This window comes from Falco peregrinus, chromosome 2, assembly GCF_023634155.1.
Source record: "Falco peregrinus isolate bFalPer1 chromosome 2, bFalPer1.pri, whole genome shotgun sequence".
NCBI classification, from domain to species: domain Eukaryota; kingdom Metazoa; phylum Chordata; class Aves; order Falconiformes; family Falconidae; genus Falco; species Falco peregrinus.
This window is the reverse complement of record NC_073722.1, coordinates 76,299,223-76,325,366: the sequence shown is the minus strand read 5'-3', so window position 1 is coordinate 76,325,366 and position 26,144 is coordinate 76,299,223. Positions and strand designations below refer to the sequence as shown.

At 50.8% G+C, this 26,144-nt stretch overlaps 2 protein-coding genes across 5 annotated transcripts in view; one reads left to right on the top strand and one right to left on the bottom strand.

The window, feature by feature from the left end:
• Positions 1 to 16,199, bottom strand: part of MFHAS1 (multifunctional ROCO family signaling regulator 1) — a 36,759-nt gene extending 20,560 nt beyond the window's left edge. Inside the window, exon 1 of one of the 2 annotated variants that reach the window (XR_008745866.1) lies at positions 12,357 to 16,199. Coding sequence is in view for 1 of the 2 variants with exons in the window: in XM_027779870.2 (XP_027635671.2) it covers positions 12,357 to 15,540 (3,184 nt within the window). In the remaining variant the exon portion in view is untranslated. The remainder of the gene's footprint in view (positions 1 to 12,356) is intronic. The other variant, XM_027779870.2, reaches the window with a different exon arrangement.
• A 6,500-nt stretch (positions 16,200 to 22,699) lies between these two features.
• Positions 22,700 to 26,144, top strand: part of TNKS (tankyrase) — a 141,175-nt gene continuing 137,730 nt past the window's right edge. For 2 of the 3 annotated variants that reach the window (XM_055794475.1, XM_027779937.2), the window contains exon 1: positions 22,704 to 23,252. In XM_055794475.1, coding sequence (XP_055650450.1) covers positions 22,754 to 23,252 — 499 coding nt within the window. In that variant the 5' untranslated portion in view covers positions 22,704 to 22,753. Of the gene's footprint in view, positions 23,253 to 26,144 lie in introns of all 3 variants that reach the window. The other variant, XM_055794477.1, reaches the window with a different exon arrangement.

The window sequence follows — 26,144 nt, the reverse complement described above, 5'->3', positions numbered from 1 at the left end:
GCATTTTCAAGCCTGGGATTGCTCAGCCCTGGTCCCTAACAGGGTACAGCAAAAGAAAGTCCACGTACTGAAGAGACCTGTGAAACCAGAGGCATGACTGGTTCCCACATGAACTCCCACTGCATGCAGCTGTATCCCTACTTTGGCCCCAGTGGAACCATCTTCCCTAAGCTGTCCTCCTAGAATTTGCAGGGGGAGGACAGGGACACGATGATGACATGTGTGTATTTAACTGGTATCAGAGTGAAGTGCTTACAGCTACCTTTTTCAACAGCTCTTAGCCCAGAGCAAGGTGGGGAGGCCCAGCGACCCTCTGCCAAGGGGACAGGGCTCCGAGAGCTGTGCAGGAATGCTGGGGGGCCCCGACCCAGCGCTGGCATGAGCTCCGTGTGAGCAGCCAGCCCCGAGAGCCCTGAAGCTGCAGCACGGCCGTCTTACTTCACCAAAACAATTTTCTCCTTTCACACCGTAGCCATCACTTAGTGCCCAACCAAAATAGATTTAAGCTGTTTCATAGTAAAAACAATGGTGACCAAGAAATGCTATGTCAGATCACAGGAAGGGGAAGCTCTTCTTTAATAGATTTCCTGAATTTAGCCACTTTGATAAGCCAGTCATATGCACATGAGACTTTCCCAGCGTGTGCATCGTTATGTGAACTAACAGCATGAAAATCTCTCTCAGACAAAGAAAGAGCCCGCTCAAAAGGAAGATTTAGAGAAATGCACAGGGAGCTGAAAACTCATCCGGTTATGCAATGCATGTAAGTAGGGCTGGTGCTTGCTGCCGACTCCCTGGTTTGGAAACCTGCCACCAAGCACCCTCTGCTTCAGCACATTCAACCTCATCCAGCAGTTCTGCCTGTAACATTGTGGTGGGTTGACCCTGGCTGGATGCCAGGTGCCCACCAAAGCTGCTCTATCACTCCCCTCCTCAGCTGGACAGGGGAGAAAAGATACAACTAAAGGCTCACGGGCCAAGATAAGGACAGAGAGAGATCACTCACCAACTGCTGTCATGGGCAAAAGTTTAATTTATTACCAATTAAATCATAGAAGGGTAATGAGAAATAAAACCAAATCTTAAAACACTTCCCCCCCTGCCTCTATTCTTCCTGGGCTTAACTTTACTCCTTATTTGCTCAACCTCCTCCCCCTGAGCACTGCAGGGGGACGGAGAATGGGGGTTGTGATCAGTTCATCACATGTTGTTTCTGCTGCTCCTTCCTCCTCGGAGGGAGGGCTCCTCACACTCTTCCCCTGCTTCAGAATGGGTCCCTCCCAAGGCAGACAGTCCTTCATTAACTTGTCCAATGTGAGCCCTTCCCACAGGCTGCAGTTCTTCACAAACTGCTCCAGCATGGATCCCTTCCGCAGGGTGCAGTCCAGGAATGGACTGCTCCAGCACGGGTCCCCTACAGGGTCACAAGTCCTGCCAGCAAACCTGCTCCAGGGCTTCTCTCCATGGGGTCACAGGTCCTGCCAGGAGTTGCTCCAGCATGGGCTTCTCATGGGGTCACGGCCTCCTTTGGGCATCCACCTACTCTGGCTGCAACTGCTGTTGTGCAGGGTTTGTTAGTTTGGTTTTCCCCCTCCTTCTTAAATATGTTACTCTAAAGGTGCTACTGCCATCGCTTGTTGGCTTGACCTTATGCAGCCACAGGTCTGACTCGGAACCAGCTGGAATTGGGTCTATCAGACACAGAGGAAGCTTCTAGCAGCTTCTTACAGAAGCCACTCCTATAGCCCTGCCACTACCAAAACTCTGCCATGCAAAACCAATACAAAAAATACAGCCACACACAGCAAGGGGGCAAGAAGCACCATGCAGACCAGGAGAAGAAACACACGTAAAACCCTCCATCTCCTCCTCTCATTGCAGCAGCACAGACTTAGCAACAGGGTAAGTCTGTGGCTCCCTCCCCACCTGGGATGCCCCAGCAGCATGGAGAGACGCCCACCTGCTTGCTCCTCTCTGGACACAGCATGCTGGCTTCCTGAAGATACAGCCCACACCACGCTTCCCCAGGAAAGTCAACCCATCCGGAGGACTGCTGAGTGATTACTTTGAGCAAGCACTGATTATCCCAGCTCTCACTGCTTGCTCCTGGTTGGGTGGCTCAGCAGTATGACAGTGCAAGATGGAGTCATCCAAAATGGATAATGGTGGGACAGAGACTGGCTACCTCTGAGCCCACATTAACACAGTGGAGGCCAAGCCAGCAGCTGTACCCCCAACCTACGGTGCTCTTTGAAACCAGTTCAGGCCCAAGAACAGCTCCCCATCATTAAGAAAAAGTTTGGCACCATACAGTTGTTGCTCAGTCTGACACCAGTTTGTCTGGATTTACAATTCCCCATGCCCTTGGGCAACTCCCAGGTGAGTCTGCAATTTGCAGAACTCTTTCCAAGTTACATAGCTTCTGACAGACATGTGCTGCACAGCTCAGCTGCCTCCTTACCATCTCCTCTCCTCCTGCGAGTCCCAGCATGACTAAAACTCCCTGCTAAGGAAGGTCATTGCTCCTATAAGCCTCTCCTTGCTACACAAATAGAGAAAAGGATGAGGAAGGGGACACCTAATTTATGTAGCTGCCCCAAGTCCCTTTTGCTCCCATATAGACAGGGCCCAGCTGCTCAGCAATTTTCAAGGAAATAAAACATTCCCTATCACACACTGCAATAAATACAGCTGCATCTCACTATCTGTTGAGGATGTAATAATGAAAAGTGCAAAGGTTAGCAATCTGACAGACAATTATGCTATTTTTCCCCATAACGTGGCAGAGGAGAACATGTGTACAGACTAGTGAAGCTATCCACAGTATAAACACAGAGAGAGGGTGGAAAGATACAAAAGCAAATATCAGGATGGTCAATGAGATGACTGCTTTTCAGAACCCATCACTAGCCCCAGCCATTACCCCATTTTTGGGTCCTTCATTCTTGATTGATCTTGATTTATCCAAGAATTTTAATGAGAGATGAAAATGTGACTGTTCAGACACAGGCAACAGTGTTTTACTTACAGTAGAAGACTAACGTCAGGCAGCCAGCCTGAGAGGTTCCTCTCTCTCCATCCTCTATACTGTACATCCTGTACCTGTGCATTTCAGCTCTGCACATCGCTAAGTCTTTGCTTTCTAATTTTATCTGTTCAGAGAAAAATTGCTTGCCATCCATACCCAGCTGCTGCATCTAAGAAACGGGCCACAGCGAGGGGAGAAAGGTATTAAATGGCCAGCAACAGAGCTCCACACCAACAGCTAGAGATGCAGCAGGGTGTTGCTGCAACATGCAGCACTCATGGTCTGTGCTGCAGGACAATTTTGCAGTTCTGCTGTGTCTACCATAATGTTTCAGAGGCCACATGACAGAGACACACATCTTCTACTGCGAGAAGCTCACCCTCTGCTTGTTGACCACATGGCAGAGGGCCTTATTAGATGTGAGGACACTTGTTTTGGGGTAGGTTTGGGACAAATCAGCCTCTCTAGCAGCCCTCTGCTGCCAGCTTTGCACCAATACAAAGGCACCAGATGTGCTGCACATGTCTCTCAACATCAAGCAAGACCCAATCACTGCGTTCACCTTCAGTATTTTTCCACTGTGTGGTTTCATGTGGCAGAAACAGCAGCTAGATACACTGGAAGCAAATTAGGTCAAGTACCTCTGTCTCAAGCCAAACCCTGGAGATTTTGGTGCAGTGGAAACTACAGCAAACTCGTTTTTTAGGAAGCTCATCAACAATGCTACCCTGTTAGAGGGCAGGATCTGTCCCTTGTCACAGGCCACTGCTCACTGTATTGCTGCAGAGGAAAACACCTGCTAAAAATGCAGAGAACGTGCTCCAAGAGGAATTCAACACAGAAACTGGAGAGTTACTACGCACAGATCATTCAAGAGACAAGTCTTGAGTGAAACACGCCATGATCTCGCATTCTGCTAGGACAAAAACCTACAATACTGATTTTATCATCAGTCACAGCATAAGGCCCACAAATCCCTATCCTAGCATTGTTGTACCTTTGTTTCCTTCCTGTTATACCAGAACAGGGAGACCCTGAAAACGCTACAGAAAGTGATGGGTATAATGCAAAGGAGGGGGGACCTCTCCCAGAACTGATCTGGGACATGTGGGTTCCCTCTCATGTAACACAAATAAAAATGCTTATCTAAACTGGATGCTTGGCAAGCATCACCCTAAAACCAGGCAAAGGGGAAGATAACTTGGTATTGCTTTCATAAAAGGCCTTACAGAGGCACACTTTGCCAAGCTTGTGAAATTGCCAACAAAACCCCAGCAGAAGACTCCAGTCATCTCATAAGCACAATTCAACGAAACCTAAATCAGCAACAATACAGCTCCTTCCTGGAGTATTCAAGCATCACCTCCAAGTCAGCATGTGGCAAAACAGGGCAGGTCTGAACAGGATTTGAGATGCAGCTTTGTTTTACTCTGAAGGTTACTTGCCTCCACAGTTCAGTTTAGTCTGATCCTCACAAAGCTCTAAGTTTAATGAACGTCCCCACAGAAGCGCCTAGCTCACCTCAAAGCTGTTGTCTGGTTCATGCAGAGCGTGCCATGCTGAACTGTCAATTCAAAATTAATGCTACCTCGTAAAATTTGTAAGTCCTAGGCCAGTTTCACACCCGCCCCCCAAGAGTCCAACCTAGCCACAACTAAAACTACTAAGTAAGCGTACTCAGTACACCTTTGGAAGAAGCAAAGAGCTCTTGAAAATGACCACTGGGAAAAAACCAAATCTGAAATTAAGGTTTCACTTTAAACCACAACCAACTCAAGCAGTCACAGCTCAGTCTGAACACAGCCTCCATCCACTGGCCACAGACAAGTCACTCCTAACCACGGAGCCTGCATCAGTCCTAAACCACACTGCCACTGACCATGCTGGCAACCCAATCAGTGCGTTCAGGACCAAGCTTTAGCCAGGAAAATACCCAAAACACAGTATGACTTCAGCCTCCAGAAGCTTGCTGGGGCAGAACCATAAGCCCTCAAAAACGGTCCAGCAGAACACCCCAAAGTAAATTTCCCCCAAAGCCAACCAGCCAGTTGTTTTACGGGTCTTGAACCCCCCAGCCCCAGTTCTTACATCTGGCTTCCAAGAAAGAAACCATTAGAGGAAAAACCTCTCCCAGCTCCTCAGCTGAACAAAGGCCACATCCACACAGGTGATCTTCCCATTACAGGCTGTAAACTGCATCCACTCATCTGCTTCTAAAAACACCAAGGCACCGTCTGTATGAGACGCAGCTCCTTCACACTATGGTCACCAGAATCCCATCACCTCTCCTGCTGTAGGCAAAGAGATTGCTATAGCTCCAAGAAGGCAGGCTGAGCCTCTACAACCCAGCTGCATTGCCTCCTCAGCCCCAGATATGTCCTTAGCTAACAAAAAGCACCAACAAATTTTGTTTGCAGCAGCAGGAGTTTGGTTGTTATAATTGACACGGTACTTTTAAGCACTGCCTCCTCATTCCTCATCACTACAAGATGCTTCCTGAAATAGCACATCCTTAATTTGGCAACCCACAAGCTCACCTGAGAAGAAGTGACCTTATTCAGCACCAGCCATCCTGCTTACTCTCAGTGTCATCCACATCTGTGCAGCCAGCGCAAGTATCACAAACAAGGAGAGGGAAGATAAAAGGGACGTAACTGATTATCATGTATTCACCCCCCAGACCACAGTTTTCTTTACTCATCTCAAGAGGCTATTGTTCCTTGACTCAGGCCAGGGGAAAATGAAGAGGGGAAAAAAAAAATATGTATTTTGCTGGCTTCCAAGAATCCAAACCTGACATCGAATTTTTCATTAAATATGTTTTTTCCCTTTTCCCCTGGAAATTTTTTTTCAAGAGCTAAAAGTAGCTGGCACTATTATTAGCGATTCACTAGTTGGAGAGCATGCTAGTCTACAACAGTTACCTGATTAATACTGCAAATGCAACAAGACACCACAGCATACAGAATTACCTACCATATGCACCCATATTTTGCTTTTAAATTGATAACTTGTTTTTTCACAGCTCTATCCCAATGTCAAGTAACATGTTCAAAACATCACCAAAGGACGTCAGAGATTCAACTCTGTTGGTGATTTCCCACCATCCTCTCCTGAGATGCAAAAGGAGTAAGACCTTAGAATATATCTGCATGTGGATCATGCACATGATACGTCTCAACCAAAGTTAGATGAGAAAACTTTTCACACTTCAGTGCTTTTAGAAAGAGGCACCACGCTACCAGAAGCCTGTGCACACAGCAGGAAGCAAAGCACATTTCATGACATCTGTGCCCACAGCATGCTGAAGCAGAGCACAAATCAGTCTTCATATAACCAACTGACTAGAGACGGGAAAACCTACATCAACCTTTTTTCTCACCCTCACAGTCAGTAGCTTTTAAATGGTTCTCATGCAACGAAACAAAGAATCACTTGGTACTGAGCATCTCTTTTATAGGTCACTTTCTGCAAAGGCCAATTTCAGCGACTGTGAAAATAAAAACCACAAACAAACAAACAAAAAAAAGGTAATGCACTGAAGGCCAAGAACTCTGCCTTGCTTCACTAACCAAACCAAAAAGATCCACTCAACCAAATCTCGTGCTTCCCTGGTTCAATGAAGGAAGCTGGAAGTCCAGAGGCCCAAAGCCAGAGCAAACTGCCATGGGGAATGGGGCAGGGCAAGACAAGCTGTTAAGGAACAAATGAGAAGCGCTTTTTTGTACCAGAGCTGACATACCAGGAAACTTCTCCTTTCGCAGACATGCACAGAAACTTTCTGCATGTAGAAGAGGATTCCTTTAAACAGCGTTACACATACATGTTGTCATCCTAATTTCAAATAATCTTTGCAAGTTCTGCATTAGAAGCCTTAAAAAACAACAAAAAAACCCCAAACACACAGAAAGTAACGCAAGCAATACAAGGTAACCAGACACTGCAGGCAGCAGGACAGCTTTCAGAAGGCAATTCAAACCCTCAGCCTCTCTTCTGGCATCAACATTTGAGTTTGTCCCTCCTGCTCCTGTGTCCTCCTGAGCCAGATCATCAGGCATGAGCCTAGCTCTGCACTGGCTACTCCAGTTCGTCCCAAGGACTGGCTCCCACACCTACACCCCTCCAGGCACGGTCCCATGACCGCTATTGACACTGCACCCCACACTCTTCCTCTGGCAATTCTTCTGCCTCCTCCATGATCACAAAACATTTGTTGTCTCTTTCCTGAATGTGTTCTTTAAATTAGAGGATGCCCCACCACAGCCACCAAGCAAGAGGACCTCAAATACTCACCAAGCAACACACATCTTAACATGAAAGAAATCTCTAAAAATCCCTTGTGGCAAATCAACTGTATTTCTACACCATTATGTACAGCAAGTCACACCACTCAAGGTTGGTGCTTCAGCAGCACAGAAATCAGCTCTAGTTGGCAAACTAAATAATCAGTGCTAGAGCTACAGAATCACACTGGCTTTCTCAAGACCCACAACCAATCTGTTCTCTCCTCATCCATAATCACAGGGCCACGTTCAGCTTTACCCTGCCACCCAGATCATCCGTGCCCAGTGCTCACACTCTGCTGACGTCTTGCCCCACTATCTGATTATGCCACAGTACTCTGCTGAAGCCACAACCTTCAGAAGAGCGGTCTCAAAACAGCTGCAGCATCTACTTTCAAAGTCAGGCAAAAACGGCTCCACCCTCAAATGGGGAAAATAAGAGGCTGTCAAATGCATCATAGGAGCATCAGGCTCTATAACAAGCAGGTGTTGCTCTATTGCAATTGTCTGTGAAAAAACACCCCAGCCACTTACAATTTAATTGCAAAGCACAATTAGATACCTGACATCAGTCTTTCATGAGAAGCAGCTCAGATTTTCGAGCAACTTCTGAGCCCTTCTGACAGAACCAGCCCCACCTGCTCCCACCTCACTTTGCACAGGTGACTTGACAGCATGACACATCACGGGATCTTCCACCTCTCCATCTCCTGACTCCATCCAGCCACCAAGGAAGTTCATGCTTGCTTTTGACTCCAGTGCAGGGACAGTAAGCATGGTTGCCTTTAAATCACACTCATCATAAAGTGGCCTAAAGCCAGCCCTGCTCTGGGCATGGCAGTGTCTCACAGAGAAACTACACTATAATACCTCCATCTGTACCCCTTAAGGTGTCTGGCACATAAGTCCTGCTTCTGCTCACCTTTGATCTGGGAGACTGGCAAAGTAGAGGCTTGTGATCCCCTCCCCGTTCCAATACCCGTGGAAGGCAGCAGCAAGCCAGAAGTAAGATAAGCACTTCCTCTCCACAGGAGACCGCTTGCTAGTCTTTCAGCATCTCTCAAAGCTCCCCAACCCAAGAGCTTTGCAGCATCCTTCTGAAAAGGGCCTGTTCAGCTCACACATAGTATCTTCACCCATAGCTTCTGTCATCATATTTTTATTCTGTGAAAACCCAGATCATTGTGTCTTGCTTGCGACAGCAGTTTGCCCATTTTCTGCAACGGACACAGCCCCCGGCTTTCTTATGTCTGCATTCATACAGGCAACTTCACTGGCAGCAATAAAGGAAAACCACTGGTCAAACACAATTCCCCCCACCCCAAACACCAAAAAGATCATGTATTGGACATCGGGACATCACGTGCAGACCACAGCCTCACAGAGCCCAGGGTGGCCCAGACCCAGCGTCGCACAGGGCAAGAGACAACAGCAGAGCGGTTCACAGGTGCACGTGAAGGCAAGCTTGGAAAATCCAGCCACATTTATCCAAATAAAGCACACACTTGCTATCAGACAGACAGCAAACCACCTCCATCCCCCAAACCAAAGACATTTAATAGCTTATGGGACATGAATAACATAAAAGCCTTTCAGTCCAGGGGCTGAAAGAACATTACACACAAAATCACAGCATTTCAGAATGCCTGTGACAACCCAACTGAAGTCTCATTATCTTGGAGTGAGAAACCAATCCTGTTGGTCACTCCAAGCAGGGATATGCCTTTCTTAGTCTAGCAGGGATGCTTTTATTTATATGTAGTGCAAATGTAAAAAAAAAAAAAAAAAAAAAAAATCAACACACCACTTATCAGCTGAGTGGATGGCTGCAGCCTCAAAGCACATTGAGATCCCAGCTCAGATGCCAATTCGGTTACTATTTCAACCAGCTACAAAACAGTTTCAAACACAAAAACTTCCTTAAAAGGACCCTATCAAGACATTTTTATATCACTTTCATTCACTGTCAGTTTGCAATAAACCCTCAGAAGATTTAATGAAGAATCTCAATTGTTATTAACATTTCTATGCACACTGGCTTGTTCTTAAGAGAATTTCTGTGTGTATTACCAATGGAAGTTACAGTGTGCACATGCAGGACAGAGAGGGAAGGGATGGAGAGGAAAAGCCAGGATTAATCCTCAATTTATGAACAACCAACTCCCCTCTTTGAAGGGGATTCCAATGACAGTTTTGGATGACCAAAGAATGAAACATTGGTTTCATGAATGACGACACAAATTGCGCAACCAGACACAGATCCAGACTGCACTTCCATTTTTGAGCACAAATTTGGCAGTGTCTCCACAAAAGTATTTCCCTTATTAAGGTCAACAGGCTGCAAAGCAGTTCTTCAATGCAGTCCTAAAAAGATCACAGCCCTATTTAAGAATTAGCAGTGTTGTAATTGCCAGGGATTTCCACTGCAAGAGCTCGGAAAGAAACACAGCCATCTCCCTCACTACATATTTTTGTAATATTAGACCCATTTCTGTCCTACACCCTGTCAAAAATGATGCCAACCATAATTCACTTGCATGAAAGCAAGCTTGGCAGCGTGACTTTAAACATACACACCTCCTGATCAACAAAATCAGGAGGGGAAGAAAAAAAAGTTTTCATCTTCCCGATTGCCATTTAAGGGCTCCTAAACAGTCTTTTGTTCATAGACCAGATACACAGCAAATTACATTAAAAGCAGACATACAGGCCTCCCCAAGCCAAACCATGGTTCACATTTTTCATGCAATCCAGGTCATAGCTGGGCTAGATTTAAGTACCATCTAAGATGACAAGCAGGTTTCTTGATAAACTGCAGCCTTTAATCGCTCTTCAGCACTTCCACTGAGCAGCCCTGCCTCTGAAACAGGTCTGTCTTCTGAACATGCTCTTCCCCCAGTTAGGCTCGCGTAGTATTTGGGTCAGGACAGTCGTTCCCTGACCCAAGGCAGGGTCACTTCAGATGCTAAGCCCCATGCTCCTGGCAGTAAGGCCTGGCTTTTCCCCTGGAGAGCACAGGGAACACTGCAACCCCCTTTCCACAAGCAGCACCACTCCTACGCCCAGCAACCCAGTGCTTACCTGTGCCTCCCCTTCCCAGCACACCCAGCCTGGCTCCCAGGTGAGAGCAAGCTTTTCCCACCTCTAAGGAAACCAAGGCATAAGCCAAATAAGGCATAATATAAGGTACAGACAAATCCAAAGGAAAAGGCCCTTCAATTTCAATGTCCCCTTATGCTTCCAGACCTGCTCTGACTGTCACTGGTCAGCAAAGATGCCAATTGCCCGCAGACAGTTGAGCTCCTCTTTGCATTTCACTTTTAAAGCATCATCTACTCACCTGGGAAAAAGGGGTCAGCCACAACACATTCACATAAAAGAAAAAAACAGATGACATGTGACTGCAGACCTGAATTATTCACAGGCTAAACCTTCACCAGCCACTCATCACACCTGCAGTTTGCTGTCTTGGCTGATTTTGGTGGTTTTGTTTTGTTTGTTTTGGGGGGTTTTTTTTAGGGTTTTTGTTTTGTTGGGGTTTTGGTGTTTTTTATTGTTGGTTTGTTGGGTTTTTTTAGTTTTCAGGGGTTTTTTTTTGAAAGCAGCTCACACTGTCCCAAGCACCATGTCTGCAGCAAGACCCAGCATTGGGATATCACTCAGCAACTCACACAGCATGGGTTCACTGTCCGTTCCCCCCCCGCCGCCCCAGTCCAGTGGCTCTTACATAAGCTAGCACAGTTAGAGGGAGACACAAGTGACAGAGCCAGGACAGCAGGCTGAGGAGCAAACAGCATCTCCTTATTTTCAAGGTCCAGAGGAAAAAAAAACCCAACAAATAAGAACTCCACCACCCCCCAACAACCCCCCAAAACACATCTTAGTATTCACATTTGCCTACGAACCAATTCAGCACCACTGCTTCCTTTAAATCAAATCATATTCCACTTCCCCCACAATTTCAGGCTACCTGTAATAAATGTTCCAACATTCTTGCAACATGGGTAGGAGGTGTGTGCATAAAAAACCCGCACATTTCTGGAGTGCTGCTTACAGTCCAGAGTATGGTTTTAGTTTCATGCATATTTACACACCCAAGCACCTTTCCCACAGCCCCCACAAGCCCTATAGCAAACCCAAATGGAGCACGGAGGAAATTGGGTAGGAGGCAGTACCTGCATACATACAAAGTAAAACAGATGCTGCTGGAAAACACCACCAATAAAATCACGACTTCAGAGGCGACAGCTTTAAAAAGCACCACAACTAGTCACACTCCAGAAGAGAGAGAGATTAAGCTTTTTTCATTTGATGAAGGGGCAGAGAAGAACAAAAATAATTGCTTTCAAGAATAGCTCCAAAAGGCACAGTCTGGAAATCACTTCTAGGTGAGACACTTAAACAAAGAAGATGGAGTAACCCTCTCTTTTCAGAGAGAAATGCTTCCTATTAGGTTCAGAAATTGTCTGAGCTAGAAACAGGGCTCAGACACAAGAAAGCCCTTTATATGCAGGGCTATGGAGACCAACACACCCATTGCCTACCAGCATTCAGAGAGGCTGCAGCACAGGCCAGGTTTAGGGGGCGGAGGATTGAAGGGGGCAGATCGGAGACACCTGCGGTCTTTTTGGTATCTCCATCTACATTTACAAATAGCCCCAAGGAATGGGGAGCTGCAGGGTAAAGGCAATTAGGAAAAAAAATGCCAGGTGCCATTCAAAAGAATCAAAACAAGGACAGGTCAGGGTTTTATAAAAATGGCACTGCCAATGCTCAGAGCCAAAACCCAAAAAGCAAGAGAGAAAAGGCACAGACAAAAGGGGGACATAACACTCCCCTAGTCTCAGAATGGGGTTATTTTAAGCCTGTCTCCTTGGAGCTACCCTAATATTTTCTCTTATGACTCAAGTCACTAGGGAAAGCAGTTAGAGTGGGGGGATGGGGTGGGGGTGGAAAAGACAGAGCTAAGACTAATACAGTCAGACTCCCTTCTAGAAGGGGCAAAGCCCCAGAAGATATGAAAGGCAAGCTAGGCTGTGCCTTACCTGGAAAAGCGTGTGGGTTGGGTGACCCTCTTTTAAGGCACTTTGAACAGAGGACGTGCACAGTGTAGTACAGGCCTGGCCATTCCTGGAGCAGGACATTCAGTTCTTCCACTAAAGGGGTAATAGCTTGCCAAGCTGTCCAGATATTTGGTAGGGATGCGTGACTAGCGATAGACAGAGTATCTGGCTGTAGAGTTCCCCTGGCAGGCCGGTAACTCACCACCACTGGCACCTTTCCCCGGTAGGCATAGATCTGATATTTGCCATCCGACCGCTGAACCACATGGCTGTTAATCTGGACACTGTAGCGTGCAAACAAGCCGGGTGGGAAAATGAATGGAAAGCTATACTCAATCTGCAGCTGCTCAACCACAAAGGACTGTCCACTCAGATTGGTGCCGTTGATCCACGCCTCTGCATGGGGCACCTCGTTTTTCACGTAGCAGGGAAACTTATACCAAGCAGCCGCCCCATTTAGGGGCTTGCATTTGGGTTTGTTGACACAGTAACAGAGCCCCATCTTCTCCAGCAGCTCCAGGATGAGCTGCAGATCCTCCCGGCTCTGGATGTGTGGCTTAAGAAGGAGACGTATAACGTGGGCAGGGAGGAGGCCGTGCAGCAAGAAGCCCTCCACGTAATGATGGAGCTGAGTGGCCCTCAATTCATCAATCTGGGTGTCGCTGAGCAGTTTCTGGAGCAGCACGGTGGCATCCCGCTGGCAGAAGACGTTGAGGATGTCAATGAGCCGTGGCAGGTTGTGGAACACGTACTCCCGCAAGGTGAGGTGCTCCTCAAAGTAGAGCAGCTTCCCACTCTCGTGCAAGTAGGACAGGGCGCTCTGGAGCCGATCCTCTGTCAGGCCTGCCTGCAAGCCCAACCGGGCTGAGTCCCACCAGCTAAGCCACAGCTGCTGAGCCTGTGGCTGGAAGTGCAGCTCCTCCAGCACTTGCCAGGATTTGGGCAATACCCGGTGCAGGTTCGGGAAGATATCCCGGTGCTCAGCCACCGAGAGGAGCTTGTCCCGCAGGCGACGCACCTGGCAACGGTCCCGGCAGCTAAAAGGCAGCACTGGAGAGAGGATCTGTGGGCGGTGGTTGAGAAGGTACTGAAACTGGGCTTTCTTTCGCCGCAAATTCTTGTCAGAGACCCCATAAAAGGCAGCGTGCGGGCTGGAGCAGCGCAGGTCAAAGTCCTGTCCCAGAGCCTCATCCACCTGCTGGACCAAGCTCTGGAGTCCCTCAGCATCCCTTTTCTCCTGCTGAGCGATCTGGTGATGGATGTCCAGGCACTTCTCTTCCAACTCCCGCTCTGCACAGAGGTCAGCATGGGTTCCCACCATGCATACCACGGCATGGGGTACCTTGGAACCGAGCCAGTGCAAGAAATAGCCCACAGAGGGGTAGAAGCGCTGAGGAACGTAGGCACTCAAATTCACCACCAGCACATACAGGGCTCCGGGAGACAGGAAGAAAGACTGGATCACATCATAGCTCGGGTCCCCCGCCAGCTCGTACACAATGAATGTCAGGCCTCTCTCTGCATCTGCTGTCCAGTCCATCACCTCAATGCCTTTGCTGCCTCCCAACAGTCCCAGTCCTGACGGTACATGGGGGGCATTCGGTGGCAGCAGCAGCGCAGAACACGATGTTTCCCCTTTGGCTCGGTGAGAGGGCACATGAGAAGGGCTGTCCTGCCGATCAATGGGCAGATGTTCTGGCTGCTGCATGACAGGTGCCCATGCCGAGCAAGCATCCTGAGGCTCCGGGAAGGGGCAACATGCAACTGGCATTCTCCTAATGTCCTGCTGCTGCCCAGGGCACCCTCTGGGCTGGGTGCTCCCTGCCTCCAGACTTCCCATGTCCTCCCTCTGCCCATCCTCCTCCATGAGGCATCGTCGCAGCAGTGTCTTTCCCGCATCCTTTAAGCCCATGAGGACAAGCTTGAGACGGGGTTTGAGGGCAGGCTGGGAGTGGGCCAGCTCCTGCTGGTAGGCTGCGATGTAGGGGATGCCCTTCATGCACACCTCATAGGGGGGCTGGATGAGGGGGTTGTCTTTGATCTTCCACAGAGTGATGCGGGAAAGCTGCCCAAAGCCCTCGGGCAGGATGGCAATCTGGTTGCCTTGCAGGACCAGCTCCTCCAGGCTGTGGAGGAGCACAATGGAGTCGGGCAGGTAGCGGATGCGGTTGTTGTCCAGCCAGAGGGTGCGGAGCTGGCGGAGCTGGCAGAGGCGAGGGGGCAGCAGGGCGAGCTGGTTGCGGCTCAGGTAGAGCTCCTCCAGACTGGGCAGCGCCAAGATGGCGGCGGGGAACTCCCCCAGCAGATTGGAGGAGAGGTTCAGCATCTTGAGACGCTGCAGGCTGCCAAAGCCAGCGGGCAGGGCCTGCAGCCGGTTGCCATCCAGCATGAGGCTCTCCAGGGCGCTCAGCTGGCACAGGCCCTCGGGCAGGGCCGCCAGCCCTGTCCCACTCAGCCAGAGGATCTTGAGGCGGCGGAGGGCGGCGATGCCCTCGGGCAGGGCCCCGAGGTGTCGGTTGCCGGAGCAGTCCAGCTCCTCCAGGGCGGCCAGCTCCAGCAGCGGGGCGGGGAAGGAGGGCAGCAGGTTGTGGTCGACGTCGAGGGCACGGAGGTGCCGCAGGCGGCCCAGCCCCTCGGGCAGGCAGCACAGGCGGTTGAAGCTGAGGTCGAGCTCCTCGAGGCGGCCCAGCTCGGCGAGGCGGGGGGGCAGGCCCGGGCCCTCAGCGCCCAGCTCGTTGTGGCTGAGGCTCAGCTTGCGCAGGCCCCGCAGCCCCGCCAGCGCCGCGCCGTCCCCCAGGCCCCGCAGCCGGTTGTGGCTGAGGTCGAGCTCGGCCAGGCGGCCCAGGTGGCGCAGGGCGGCGGCGGGCAGGCGGCCCAGCCGGTTGCGCCGCAGGCTGAGCACCCGCAGCCCGCTCAGGGCGGCGCCCACCTCCTCGGGCAGCTCCTCCAGCCCCCGCCCGCTCAGGTTCAGCGCCTCCAGCTCCCCCAGGGCCGCCGCCGGGGGCGGGCGGCGAGCCGAGGCGGCGGCGGGGGGCGGCGGCGGCCCCCCCGGCGGCCCCGCGTCCGGCTCGGGCTCGGGCTCGCCGGGGCCGCCCCGCAGCTTCCGTGCGCGCAAGGCGGCGTCGCGCCACAGCCGCACCGCCTTCGGGGGCTCCGTCTGCGCCATGGCCGGGGGAGCGGGCCCGCCCCGCCCGACCCTACCTGCCGCCGCCGCTGCTGCTCGCCATGGGCGCGGCCGCGCTGCGCGTCGCCGCCACCGCGGCGGGGTCGGGGCTCCCCGCGGCTCCGCGCCGGCACTGCCGGCCGCCCCGCGCACGTAACCGCCGCCGCCGCTGCCACCGCCCCGCCGGGGGCGGGACGCGGGCCCGGCCCGCCCCGCTCCGCACCGCCGGCGGGGGCAGCCTGCCCGGCCGGCGCCGCACCGCCCCCACGCCGGGGAGAGCCGGGCACCCCGCCCGCCGGGCACCCGCCGCTCCTCCCGGGGGCGACGGGTCCCCGCCTCCGGCCTGGACCCCCCAGCCGGCGGCTCCTGCCCCCTGCACCGTCCGACACGGCCGGGAGAGCGACCCCTCCCCGGGTGGCGGTGGCAGGCGGCGGTGCGCCCAGCCGTGCCCGGCCGGCGCTTCCCCGGGGCGCGACAGCAGCCACCGGCCCGGGGTCCCACCCTGCCCCGGGGCTTGCTGCGGGGGCCGGAGCCGCTCGGCTCCCCCGCGGAGTAACCGCGAAAGCGGAGGGATCTGGCCGCGTCACTTCTGCGCCGGGCAAAGGCTGATTTTTCATCCAGGCCTGCACGAAGGCGAGATTAACCTCCCTCCCCGTTAAATAGGGAGTTTCCGTGTCGGGGGGTGCGAGAGCCCCAGAGCCTCTGGTTAGTCAGAGCAGCTCTGCCACCTTCCTGCCGTGCTTTGTTTCCTTTGCTGCATACATCTGGCCAGAGCCGAAACACTGCCTTCTTGAGGATCCTCGGCCAAGCTTTGCTCCCCGGGCTCTGAGGAACAGGCCTGGAAATTTCCACCGATGCTGCAGGGGGTAAAGGGACCCTTTTGGCACGGGAACGCGAGGCTGGCGGACCCCCATCTCCCGAGCTGTGTGACCCTTAGAAATGCCGGTGACACACTGTGCCCGAAGGTTTAGAGGTTTTACAACGTCACCGTCTTTGTACAGCACTGAATGTGCCAGCGTGTGTTCAGGGGCTTGAGAACTGTCACTTCCTCCCACCTTGTCATGTCCTAACAGCTGCCATTGAAGCACCCGGTAAGCTATGGCTTCAGAGCCACGGGCAGAAAGAAAAGCATTTGAAATGAAAAGCAGGCTACAGGGCAACTGGTTTCACAGCCTTTCTTCTCTTCTTTATTGTGGAGAGCCCTCAGAAGAACGATGTCTTCTCTTTTGGATGACACCGCACATCCAAGCGTGCTCCCGCTTGGAGAGGAGAGAGCTGGACCGACCTGGTGCAGAGCCATAGTCACTGCACTGAATTACTGAATTTACTTATTACTGAAACTACAGATCACAAAGGCTTAGGTTCGGTTGCCATCTTTCCATCAGTAACAGGCAAGCAGGGGAAAACCATCTTTTCAGGCCCTCTCAGTCCTAACAAACCACTAGGTTTTTGCTAAATGCCTTTCTGAGCATGAGGTCACCCTGGGCGGGGAAAAAACTGCAGTGTTGGCTGGTAAAGCCAAACTGGGTGCGAACGACAAGGAGGAAAATCCACAGACCTGGGAGAAAGCAGGGCTGTGTGAAGGCAAGACCCAGCTTCAAGCAGGGTTCAGGAGCTTCCCAAAGGCAGCAGGGGCAGTCCTGGCATCTGGGCCCGTGGTTTGGCTCCAGGGCCACCACTCAGCCTCGGGGGGAACAGGTTATGCAGGGATACTCATGATCCAGGAGACTCTGCTGAGAGGGACTAAACCTGGGGATAAAACTCTTCCCACCCTTCCTGCGTGGCTGGTGTCAGATCCTGACCCTGGGAAACAGAGGTGCTTCATGGCCTCTTGCTAAACTGCAGCCATCTAGAGCTAGTTTCCAGGCTTGCACTTGTTTATTTTCAGAGCATCCCCGCACTGGCTCCGTACATCTTTTATTTGGGCTAACCCTGTTTTTGTGTCTTTGCTTTTTCTGAAGATCGCTTGGGAAGTAGCCCTTTTCTGTGTGCCGAAAGGAGCACTCTCCTTCCCCACTTCAAAAGTAGCATATTCAATTCCTTCTGGAGGAGTAATTCTCTTCTCCCACCCTCTTGCCCAGTTGCTCTTGTGATACCAAGTGGATGGTTTCATTTCCAACTCCCCTCACCAAAGCTGCTCAGTCTGTTGCCATCAAAATCACTTTTTTGAACTAAGATGATGCTTCTAGAAAGAAAAGATCTCTGGAGGGAAAATTAACCCTGGCATCAAATTCACAGCTAATTTTCTTCCTCCCTGTGCCTTGTGCAGGTAAAGAGGTAAAGAGAGAGAAAGTGGCATTGTTATTGGGAGCCACCCACCCCATGACACCCGTGGGCACTGCAGATCCTCTCTGAAGCTGGGGCAGGCTCCCAGTTGCTCTATCATCTTCAGCAAGCGAAACCCAAAAGGTTTCCACTCTGCACTCTCCTCTTGCTTCCCACAGGAAAACTGGACAAACCAATCCACCAGGGATGCTTCAAGCAGCTGCTTGATTCAGCCAGCTGAAAAATACCAGGGAGGGAAGCACTTACCTCTGTTTGCCCGCTATTAGAGGTCATGGCCTGCATTAAACATGTCTTCCTGACACCATTCAAGGATAGCCAGGGATGAGCTGGCCTAAGCATGGAAAGTTTTGACTGTCACAAAATATGCAAAGCAGCAGGAGCTGAATGCCTCCCCAAGGTAATGATGAAGGGGAGAAAAGTCATGCAACACTAGTCAGACTTTGATGAGCTCCTGTAGGCGGTGAACGAAATTAAGCCAGAAGAAAACATGATGAACAGCATGCTGCCATAAAGACATCCCCAGTGCTACTTGGAGGTTGTCCAATGAGGAAAGCTCTCGTGCTTTCCCATGGACCTTACATTTTATCCTACTATACCTGCATGGGTGTGTAAATCTGTGAGTAACTTCAAACAGCCAGGGATGGTGTCTCTTGGCTTCTTCATCACTTTCACCATAGTTAAGGCTGCCGGTTGTGAGTGAGATAGGTACTTTCTGGGGAAAGAGTAGGTTTTGTTTCTCAGAAACATAGCTTTTGCTACAGACCTAGACGATCCCTTATTTTCCCATCTGCTTAGGCAGGGGATATATGTTTCTCCAAATAGGACTTCCTCAATTTACTTACCAGCATACTAGAAGTCTCTTAAACATGAGCACCAGCATGCTGGATGCTGAGTTTGGAGTAATTTCTTCTTTTTTGGAACTTAAAAATATTCAGACACACACAACCCGCTCCCCCTCTTCAAGCCCCTCTCCTAGCTGTCAGCAGCTAGGGCTGAGAGGCAGGTGGCTGTAAAATTGCCAGCAATACTATAAGGCATTTTGTTTTTAAAAAAAAAAAAAAAAGAAAAAGAAATTAATCCTGTTTCAGTGGATTCCATTATATGCCAGAATTGCATTTGGAGTTATTAATTTTAAATAGCGGCCCTGGAAAGTTCTATTGATGGGGTTTAATTATTCAGCTGAAATCTGAGGTTCCTCCACTTTACTGAGCCCTGCAGCTGCATCACTAATAAGATTTCTATCTAAAGCACATCCCTCCTGGGTCAGGTAAAACACACTGAGTTATCAAAGGTATTTAGAGCCTGACTCTGGGTTTTGTGGGACAGGAGGTGCAAATGCAATCAGCCACTTGTGACTGGATGTGAATCTAAATCAGCTCAACAGAACCATCAAGCTGCTGCAGCAAAATGCCGAGAGTACTGTGGGCCACTGCAAATCTCATGGGCTCTGGCACCAGCAAGGCTGGCATCCCATTGAGAGACTGCTTGCCTTCCACACCACCAGACATACAGCCCAGACAGTAAAAAACCCAGGTTCCCGCTTCGGCAGCAATTGAAGGAGCCATGTTTCCAAGGGCTCGGGTGGCTGGCCAAGGCACAAGCAATGGGTTGACTGAATGCTTTCAAAGATCCTCCTCGTTCATCCTTGACCTTAAGCAGAGATCCTGTAAGGATGAGGAAATTTTGCTCAGAACTGCATTCCCATCACTGTTTTGTCCACCATTTCTGCAGGAGTGATATGAATCTACCTCAAGGCACACAAGCCATACAGAAATGGTGAGGGCAGCACTTGAAGGGATCCTGTTTCGAAGGGATCCTGGACATGCTTTAGGCGTGCTGGGGTGGACAGTACTGCTACTTGCCTCATCTCTCTGGAGAGGAGCAGTGTTGCTGTACATGTGGGGCAGGAAGGTGGAGGCTTGGGGAAATTGCAGGCTGCAATGGGATAGGGACCTCCACCCAAAGGTGGGGGTCTGAAGAGGAGGTGCATGCCCAGAGCTACTTAGTATAACACCCTGTGAAAACTGGGGCCAGGACTCACTTCCCCATGGGCAGGTCTCGTACTGTGAATCCTAATCTCTGTACTTGTTCCTTCCCAGGCACAGGTTTCATTGGATTGCAGAAATCTTTGGGTTGGAAGGCACCTTTAAAGGCCATACAGTCCAACCCCCTTGCCATGGGCAGGAACATCTTCAACTAGATCAGGTTAATCAATGCCCCATCCAGCCTGACCTTGAACACTTCTGATGATGAGGCATCCAGAACTTCTCTGGGCAACCTGTTCCAGTGTCTCACCACCCTCATTGTAAAAAAATTCTTCCTTCCGTCCAATCCAAACCTACCCTCTTTCTGTTTAAAACCGTCGTCCCTTGTCCTGTCACTACAGGCCCTGGTGAAAAGTCTCTCTCCATCTTTCTTATAAGCCCTCTTTAAATATTGAAAGGCCTCAATAAGGTCTCCCTGGAGCCTTTTCTTCTCCAGGCTGAACAACCCCGACTCTTCCAGCCTTTCTTCATAGAAGAGATGCTCCAGCCCTTGGATCATTTTTGTGGACCTCCTCTGGACCCACTCCAACAGGTCCATGTCCATCTTGTACTGAGGACCCCAGAGCTGAACATAGTGCTCCAGGTGAAGTCTCATCAGAGTGGAGTAGAGGGGCAGAATCACCTCCCTTGAGCTGCTGGCCGTGCTTTATTTTATGTAGCCCAGGATATGGCTGGCTTTCTGGGCTGCGAGTGCACATTTCTGGCTCATATCCAAGTTTTCATCTACCAGTACCCTCAAGTCCTTCTCCACAGGGCTTTAAGGAAAGGCAGACCCAGAGTGCAGCATTTCTTACTCAATCCTACAACCAACAAAGGATTTTTAAGGTCACTGTGAATCCCAAATCTTTAAAAATATTACTTGTATATTTGAAAATATTTCAAGAATTAGAAGAAATGTTTGTGTACTGATACATTTCATGAAAGTGGTGCTGTCTAACATAGGTTTATGGGAAGTACAGTGAGGGTTAAAGGGATGTGATTTGTTTGCCACTGATGCTCCAAAAGCAACTGTCTGGGTGAAATATAGACTGCAGGAAGCCAGTGGTAAGCTGAACAAGTGCATACTGATGCTCTGACCTCTTCTATGTCTTGCAAATCTTGAGCCTGACAAAGGGGATATTGTAATTAGCTTGCAAAGTCCTTTTGGGAGTTCTGAATTGAAAAAAAGACTGCTGTGAAGCAGCAGCTATCTCAATTCAGGTGTCAAGGAAGTCCTGGCAAGGTCTCTCAGTACCTGGTCTTGACCCATGGCTTCAAAGTCATGAACGAGAATTGAACTGGGCACATTTAAGTGGATCTTCATTTACTGCTCCAGCAGTCATGGGGATTGGTGTCATGCCTACCTCCTCCTCAGCAGCAGAAAGGCACTAGGCCAGATCCTGATTTCTTCTAAATTCCTGTTTTCTGATTACCTGTGCTCCGAGCGTTAGACCTGGTCCGTGCTTCTCCAGCACATCCCATAGCTATGCAAACACTTACCTACCAAATAACTACATCAGATCTGTTTGCCAGGATGAGACTGGCTGGCATTAGCCATATTTACTCCCTTTAATGGGAATTCCTCATTGCTGTTACCATTCTGACCTACGGCTGCTGCCCCACCAGCACTGGGAGCCCTGGTACCTGGTGTAGTAGGAAGTCACTAGGAATTGTTGCTGTTGATATCTTTCCCATCCATGGGATCTCCCCTGGGCTTGCAGAGTGAAGTTAAGGTGAGTGAACTGGAGATCTCTTGGGGCTTTCCAACTTAAGCAGTTTATCTGCAATTGGTGTGAATATCCCCCCCTACATACTGTTAAGTCAGAAGCACTTTGGTCTCACCTTCCCGCTGCTTTCCAAATCCAAACCCAAATGCTTATTTAAATACTCCTGCTCACTCCCACGCAGTTTGGATCTCCTTATTCCACAGAGGGCCTTATGGGGCTGTTTCTGTCCCTGGCATCCCTGGGTTTCTCTTTCTTACCCCCAGCCCTAACAGCCACTCCCCTCCTTGCTGCCCTTCCGCCTCCTGTTCCTCCGCACTTTGCTATTTCTGATGCGGAGGGAGCATCCCCCACTTCCATGGAAGCAGCCTTCTCTTCTTGTGGCTGCCTTACACCGGAGAATGGAGTCTGAGTCAAAGCTGCTTTCCTCCCCGAAACTGTCAAACAACCACCAGACGTGATTTAGGCTTCTCCACCACCTTGCTCTCCCGCCAGTCTTGCTCCATCGTTTTCGAGCTTTAGAAAAGAAGCTGTACTGGAATGAAGCCACGCTACTGCCTGCTGGCGAGGCTGCAGGGGTGGTGAGCACCTGGGCGAGTGCTGGCTCTCCAGGCCGAGAGCTCAACGACCGCGGGCACGCCCGGCTTGTGCCACCCGCCGTGCACGGAGGCGGAAGAGGGCTGCCCCACCGCCGCTTCCCGGCGGCAACAGGGCACTCCGGGGGGACCAGACCTCCGGGGGAAGCCGAGGCTCCGGGGACCGGCTGGCCCAGCCCAAGACGCCTCTCTCCCGGAACCGGCAGTCGCGGCGGAATTTCAGTTCCCGCCCCGCCCCTCGCCCCGCCCCATTCACATCCCATTCCCCGCCCCGTGCCCCGCCCAATTCCCCGCCCCATTCCCCATCCCATTCCCTGCCCCGTGCCCCGCCCAATTCCCCGCCCCGTGCCGGCGAGGGCCGCAGTGACGGCCCCCAGGGGGCAGGCACGAGCCGCTGCCCCACCGTGGGGCGCGTCTCGGTGAGGCCGCGCCCCCGTCCGCCCCACCCCGCCCCGCCCCGCCGGTGTCGTCACGTCCGCGCCCCGCGCGTTGGGATTGGCCGGGTGCGGACGGAAGTGTGGGCGGGGGTTGCCGCCGTTGCCGCAGTGACGGGGGCCGAGAGGGGGGGTGGCGGCGGAGCGCGAAGATGGCGGCGCCGCGTCGCTCCCAGCACCACCACCATCACCACCATCACCACCCGCCGCCGCCGCCCGGGCCGGCCTCGCCACCGGCCGCCGCCTCGCCGCCGCGTAGCCCCAGCCTGGCACCGGCCGACCTCGCCCCTGCCGCGCAGCGCCACAGCCTGGCCGGCCCCGAAGGCGAGGCTCCCCCCGACGTGGAGCGGCCTCCGGCCCTGGAGTGCTCGGAGGGTGCGGGCGCCGCCGCCCCGGGTCCCCCGCCGGGCTCGGGCAGCAGCTCCAGCAGCTCCTCCTCCTCTTCGTCCGCATCGTCGTCGGTCGCGTCGAGCCCGACGGCGGAGAGTCCCGAGGCGGCGGGCCCGGGCGCGGCGAACGGGGCCTTCCGCGAGCTGCTGGAGGCCTGCCGCAATGGGGACGTGACGCGCGTGAAGCGCCTGGTGGACACGGGCAACGTGAACGCCAAGGACATGGCGGGCCGCAAGTCCACGCCGCTCCACTTCGCCGCCGGTGGGTGCCCCGGGACCGGGGAGGGGCCGGGTCAGGTCCGGCCTCCTGTTCCCGGCGAGGGCAAGTGACAGCGAGTGCGTCGGGACAGGGAGGGTACAGCTCCCCGCCTGGCTCCCCAGGAGTAGCTTCCCTGGCTTCGGGGAGCGGCCCTCCAGCACCTCGGTGGGTCGGGAGAACTCGAGCCTAAGCTGAGAGGAGGCTTGTGAGCCCGCTTCCCTGGCGGCCTTTTGCTGCAGGTTGTGGGGGGACAGCTGCTAAGTCTCCTTTTTTCCCCCCTCATAAAATGACAGAAGATCCTTCCTTTGGGTGAAACAAGTGGGAGAGGAGATCCTGGAGGCGTAAGGGAGATGTATGGGCGTTTTTCTCTGTATTTGACTCGTGGGCTGCAGCATACTTGTGCATGTGTGCTTAGGAAGTGAGAAACGCAATCGGGACAGAGCTGGCTTGAAGTTAAGGATTTCACCCGTATTGTAGTAGCCCTTGAAAGTCAGGGACCCCTGTGATGCGTGTAGACTTGATAGGAATCAAAGCCGATGCCTTGTACTTCGTAACTTTTTTTTGGGGGAGGGGTGTGTGTAGCTGCTGATTGATCTCTGCATCTCTTGTGGTTGTGAGTGGACTGGGGAAAGAGGTGAAGTGGAACCACTGAATTTACCAGAAGTTACAGATATATCCAGGAGAGAATATGCTTCTTAGTGCAGAGAAGAGATGTCATTGTGATCAGAAATGATGTTAACTGCTTTTATGACACTGCAGTCCAACAGTTTACGTTAGCTGGAAGTAAATGTTACCTTCTAGCCAAGTACAGCTGCTACAGATTAAGAGTAGTCCATAAAGAGAGTATTTTGTACAGGTTGTAGTCTTCACTGGGTGTGCAGGGTACATGAAGCTCGTAAGAGTAAAACGAAGATGTTTTAAATCATCAGCCCTAACTGAGGACTTGCACAATTGTTAGGTCTGTGGTCAGGCTGAGGACTTTGTGACATACGCCACAGTGTTACGGGACCAGTCCTTATGTAGTAAAGGGCACTTGTTTGAGCTTTAAGTGGTGCACTAGTGCACATAAAGTAAGGTAATTAATGAGACTGTATTGAGCGGTCAGTATTTAAGTGTTGGAGTGTGGCTCTAAAGCACTGTGTTGAAATTGATAATAAAAATGAATGTTTTATGTCACCACGTTGCCTGGAACTTGAATAGTGGTGTTCAATTTATCAGTCAGATGATACTCTCTGAGACTGTACTGGGTTTGTTTTCATTTTCAAAGAACAAGTGGCATTTCACTTAAGTGAAATTTTGGCCCTGAGCTGTTTCCTTTTCATTCTTCTCTGATCCCTGAGCTCTACCAGTAAAGCATCACCTAAGGCAAGCGGGCTTTAAAGCATAGTGAACTTCTGGGGTATGGAGTTGGATTTGATTTTAGTGAACTGTGGAACGTAATGCTGGTACAAATGCATGTGCATGCACGAAGTTCTGAATGTCTTGGAAGGTTCATCTTAAGTCTGCTCTGCTTGCTTTGGATTCAGATGCAAAATTAGACCTTGATGTTCCCCTTAAACTCTGATATCTCACGTTGTAACTTCAGTGCTAGTACAAACTAGTGCTGAAGCTGCAGTGGTAAGCTCTACTTTGGTTAGAGAAGAAATGGACAAAATTTACTTAAGGCTTTGAAAGTTGATAGTGTCAATGTGATGTTACTGTAATAGCAATGGAAGATGCTTTCTTGTAGCATGAGGAAAACAGCAGGTGAAGTTCTTGTACCTAACAAATTCCTATATCTATTTTTCTAGATTTAAGGATTTTCCTTAGCTACTGTATGTACTCAGTCTCAAATCACTGCAGTAGGTCATGTAACTTGACATATAATAGCATTAGGTGGATTTCTTATTAGAGAGGTCTTGGGGTCTTGCATTTTGGAGAGGCCTGTAATCAAAAAAAAAAAAAAAAAAAGCATGTTGTTTGAATGCAACTGATCTTAGGCAGTGTGTATCTGCTAGTGATGTAGTATGTTGACTTGATCTCCTTCTCCTTTGTGGGTAAAAGGAGAAATAAAACTTGTTTGCTTATGAGCATAGGAGTCTGCTACGTACATGAAGTTGTGTTACGGGTAATAGCTCACGTTTTACATGTCATACCTAAGCATGAATAGTATGGCCTTCACAAGGGGAATGGGAGAATGGGAGTTGGAGAGTGCAATATACAGTGTTTTAAAATGCTCTTTTCAAACCTCTTGAAGCGAAACTCTTAAATGACAAGAGAGAGAGTTCTACTTCTGACCTTGTGATCTGTGATAGAGGAATTCTTCTAATTTCTTCATTTCCCAATTTTGGATAGCTGGGTTTCTGCACCCCACTTTCCCCCTCTAGGCCCCGGTACTTGACTTCTCCCTAGCTCAGCCTGGGTTTTGCAGGTGTCTCTTTTTTTTGGGGGTTGGTTTTTTTTTTTTTGGCAGCAATGCCAGGCAGTTAAGGTACTTTTACTGTAACAGAGAAGTACAATTTCCCTAGTTCTAGTTTCTTGTAAAAAATACTAGGTTTATGTTTCCTTAAGCTTTTTGAGGTTTCTAGTTTCAAGATCACCTTTATCTCCTTTCTTATGGCAGAAGGAGGATAAAAGGAGTGACTTCTGAGGGCATTCAGAATCCTCAGCACATATGTAAGCTGGGGATAAGGTAAGAACTGAAATCTCTGTAATCAATTATTGAAAAAGCTGGAGATAGTTCTAAATCTGTTTCTAGAAATTGCAGTCATCTGTCTGTTATCCACTTCCACATAAAATGTGCACAACCATATCAAGTTGAAGCAACAGTGTTATCCAGATCTTTTTTTATCTGAGATGTTTGAATTGTCAGTTGATCTGAATGAAGGGGAATCAGTTCTTCAGCTCTGTGTTGAA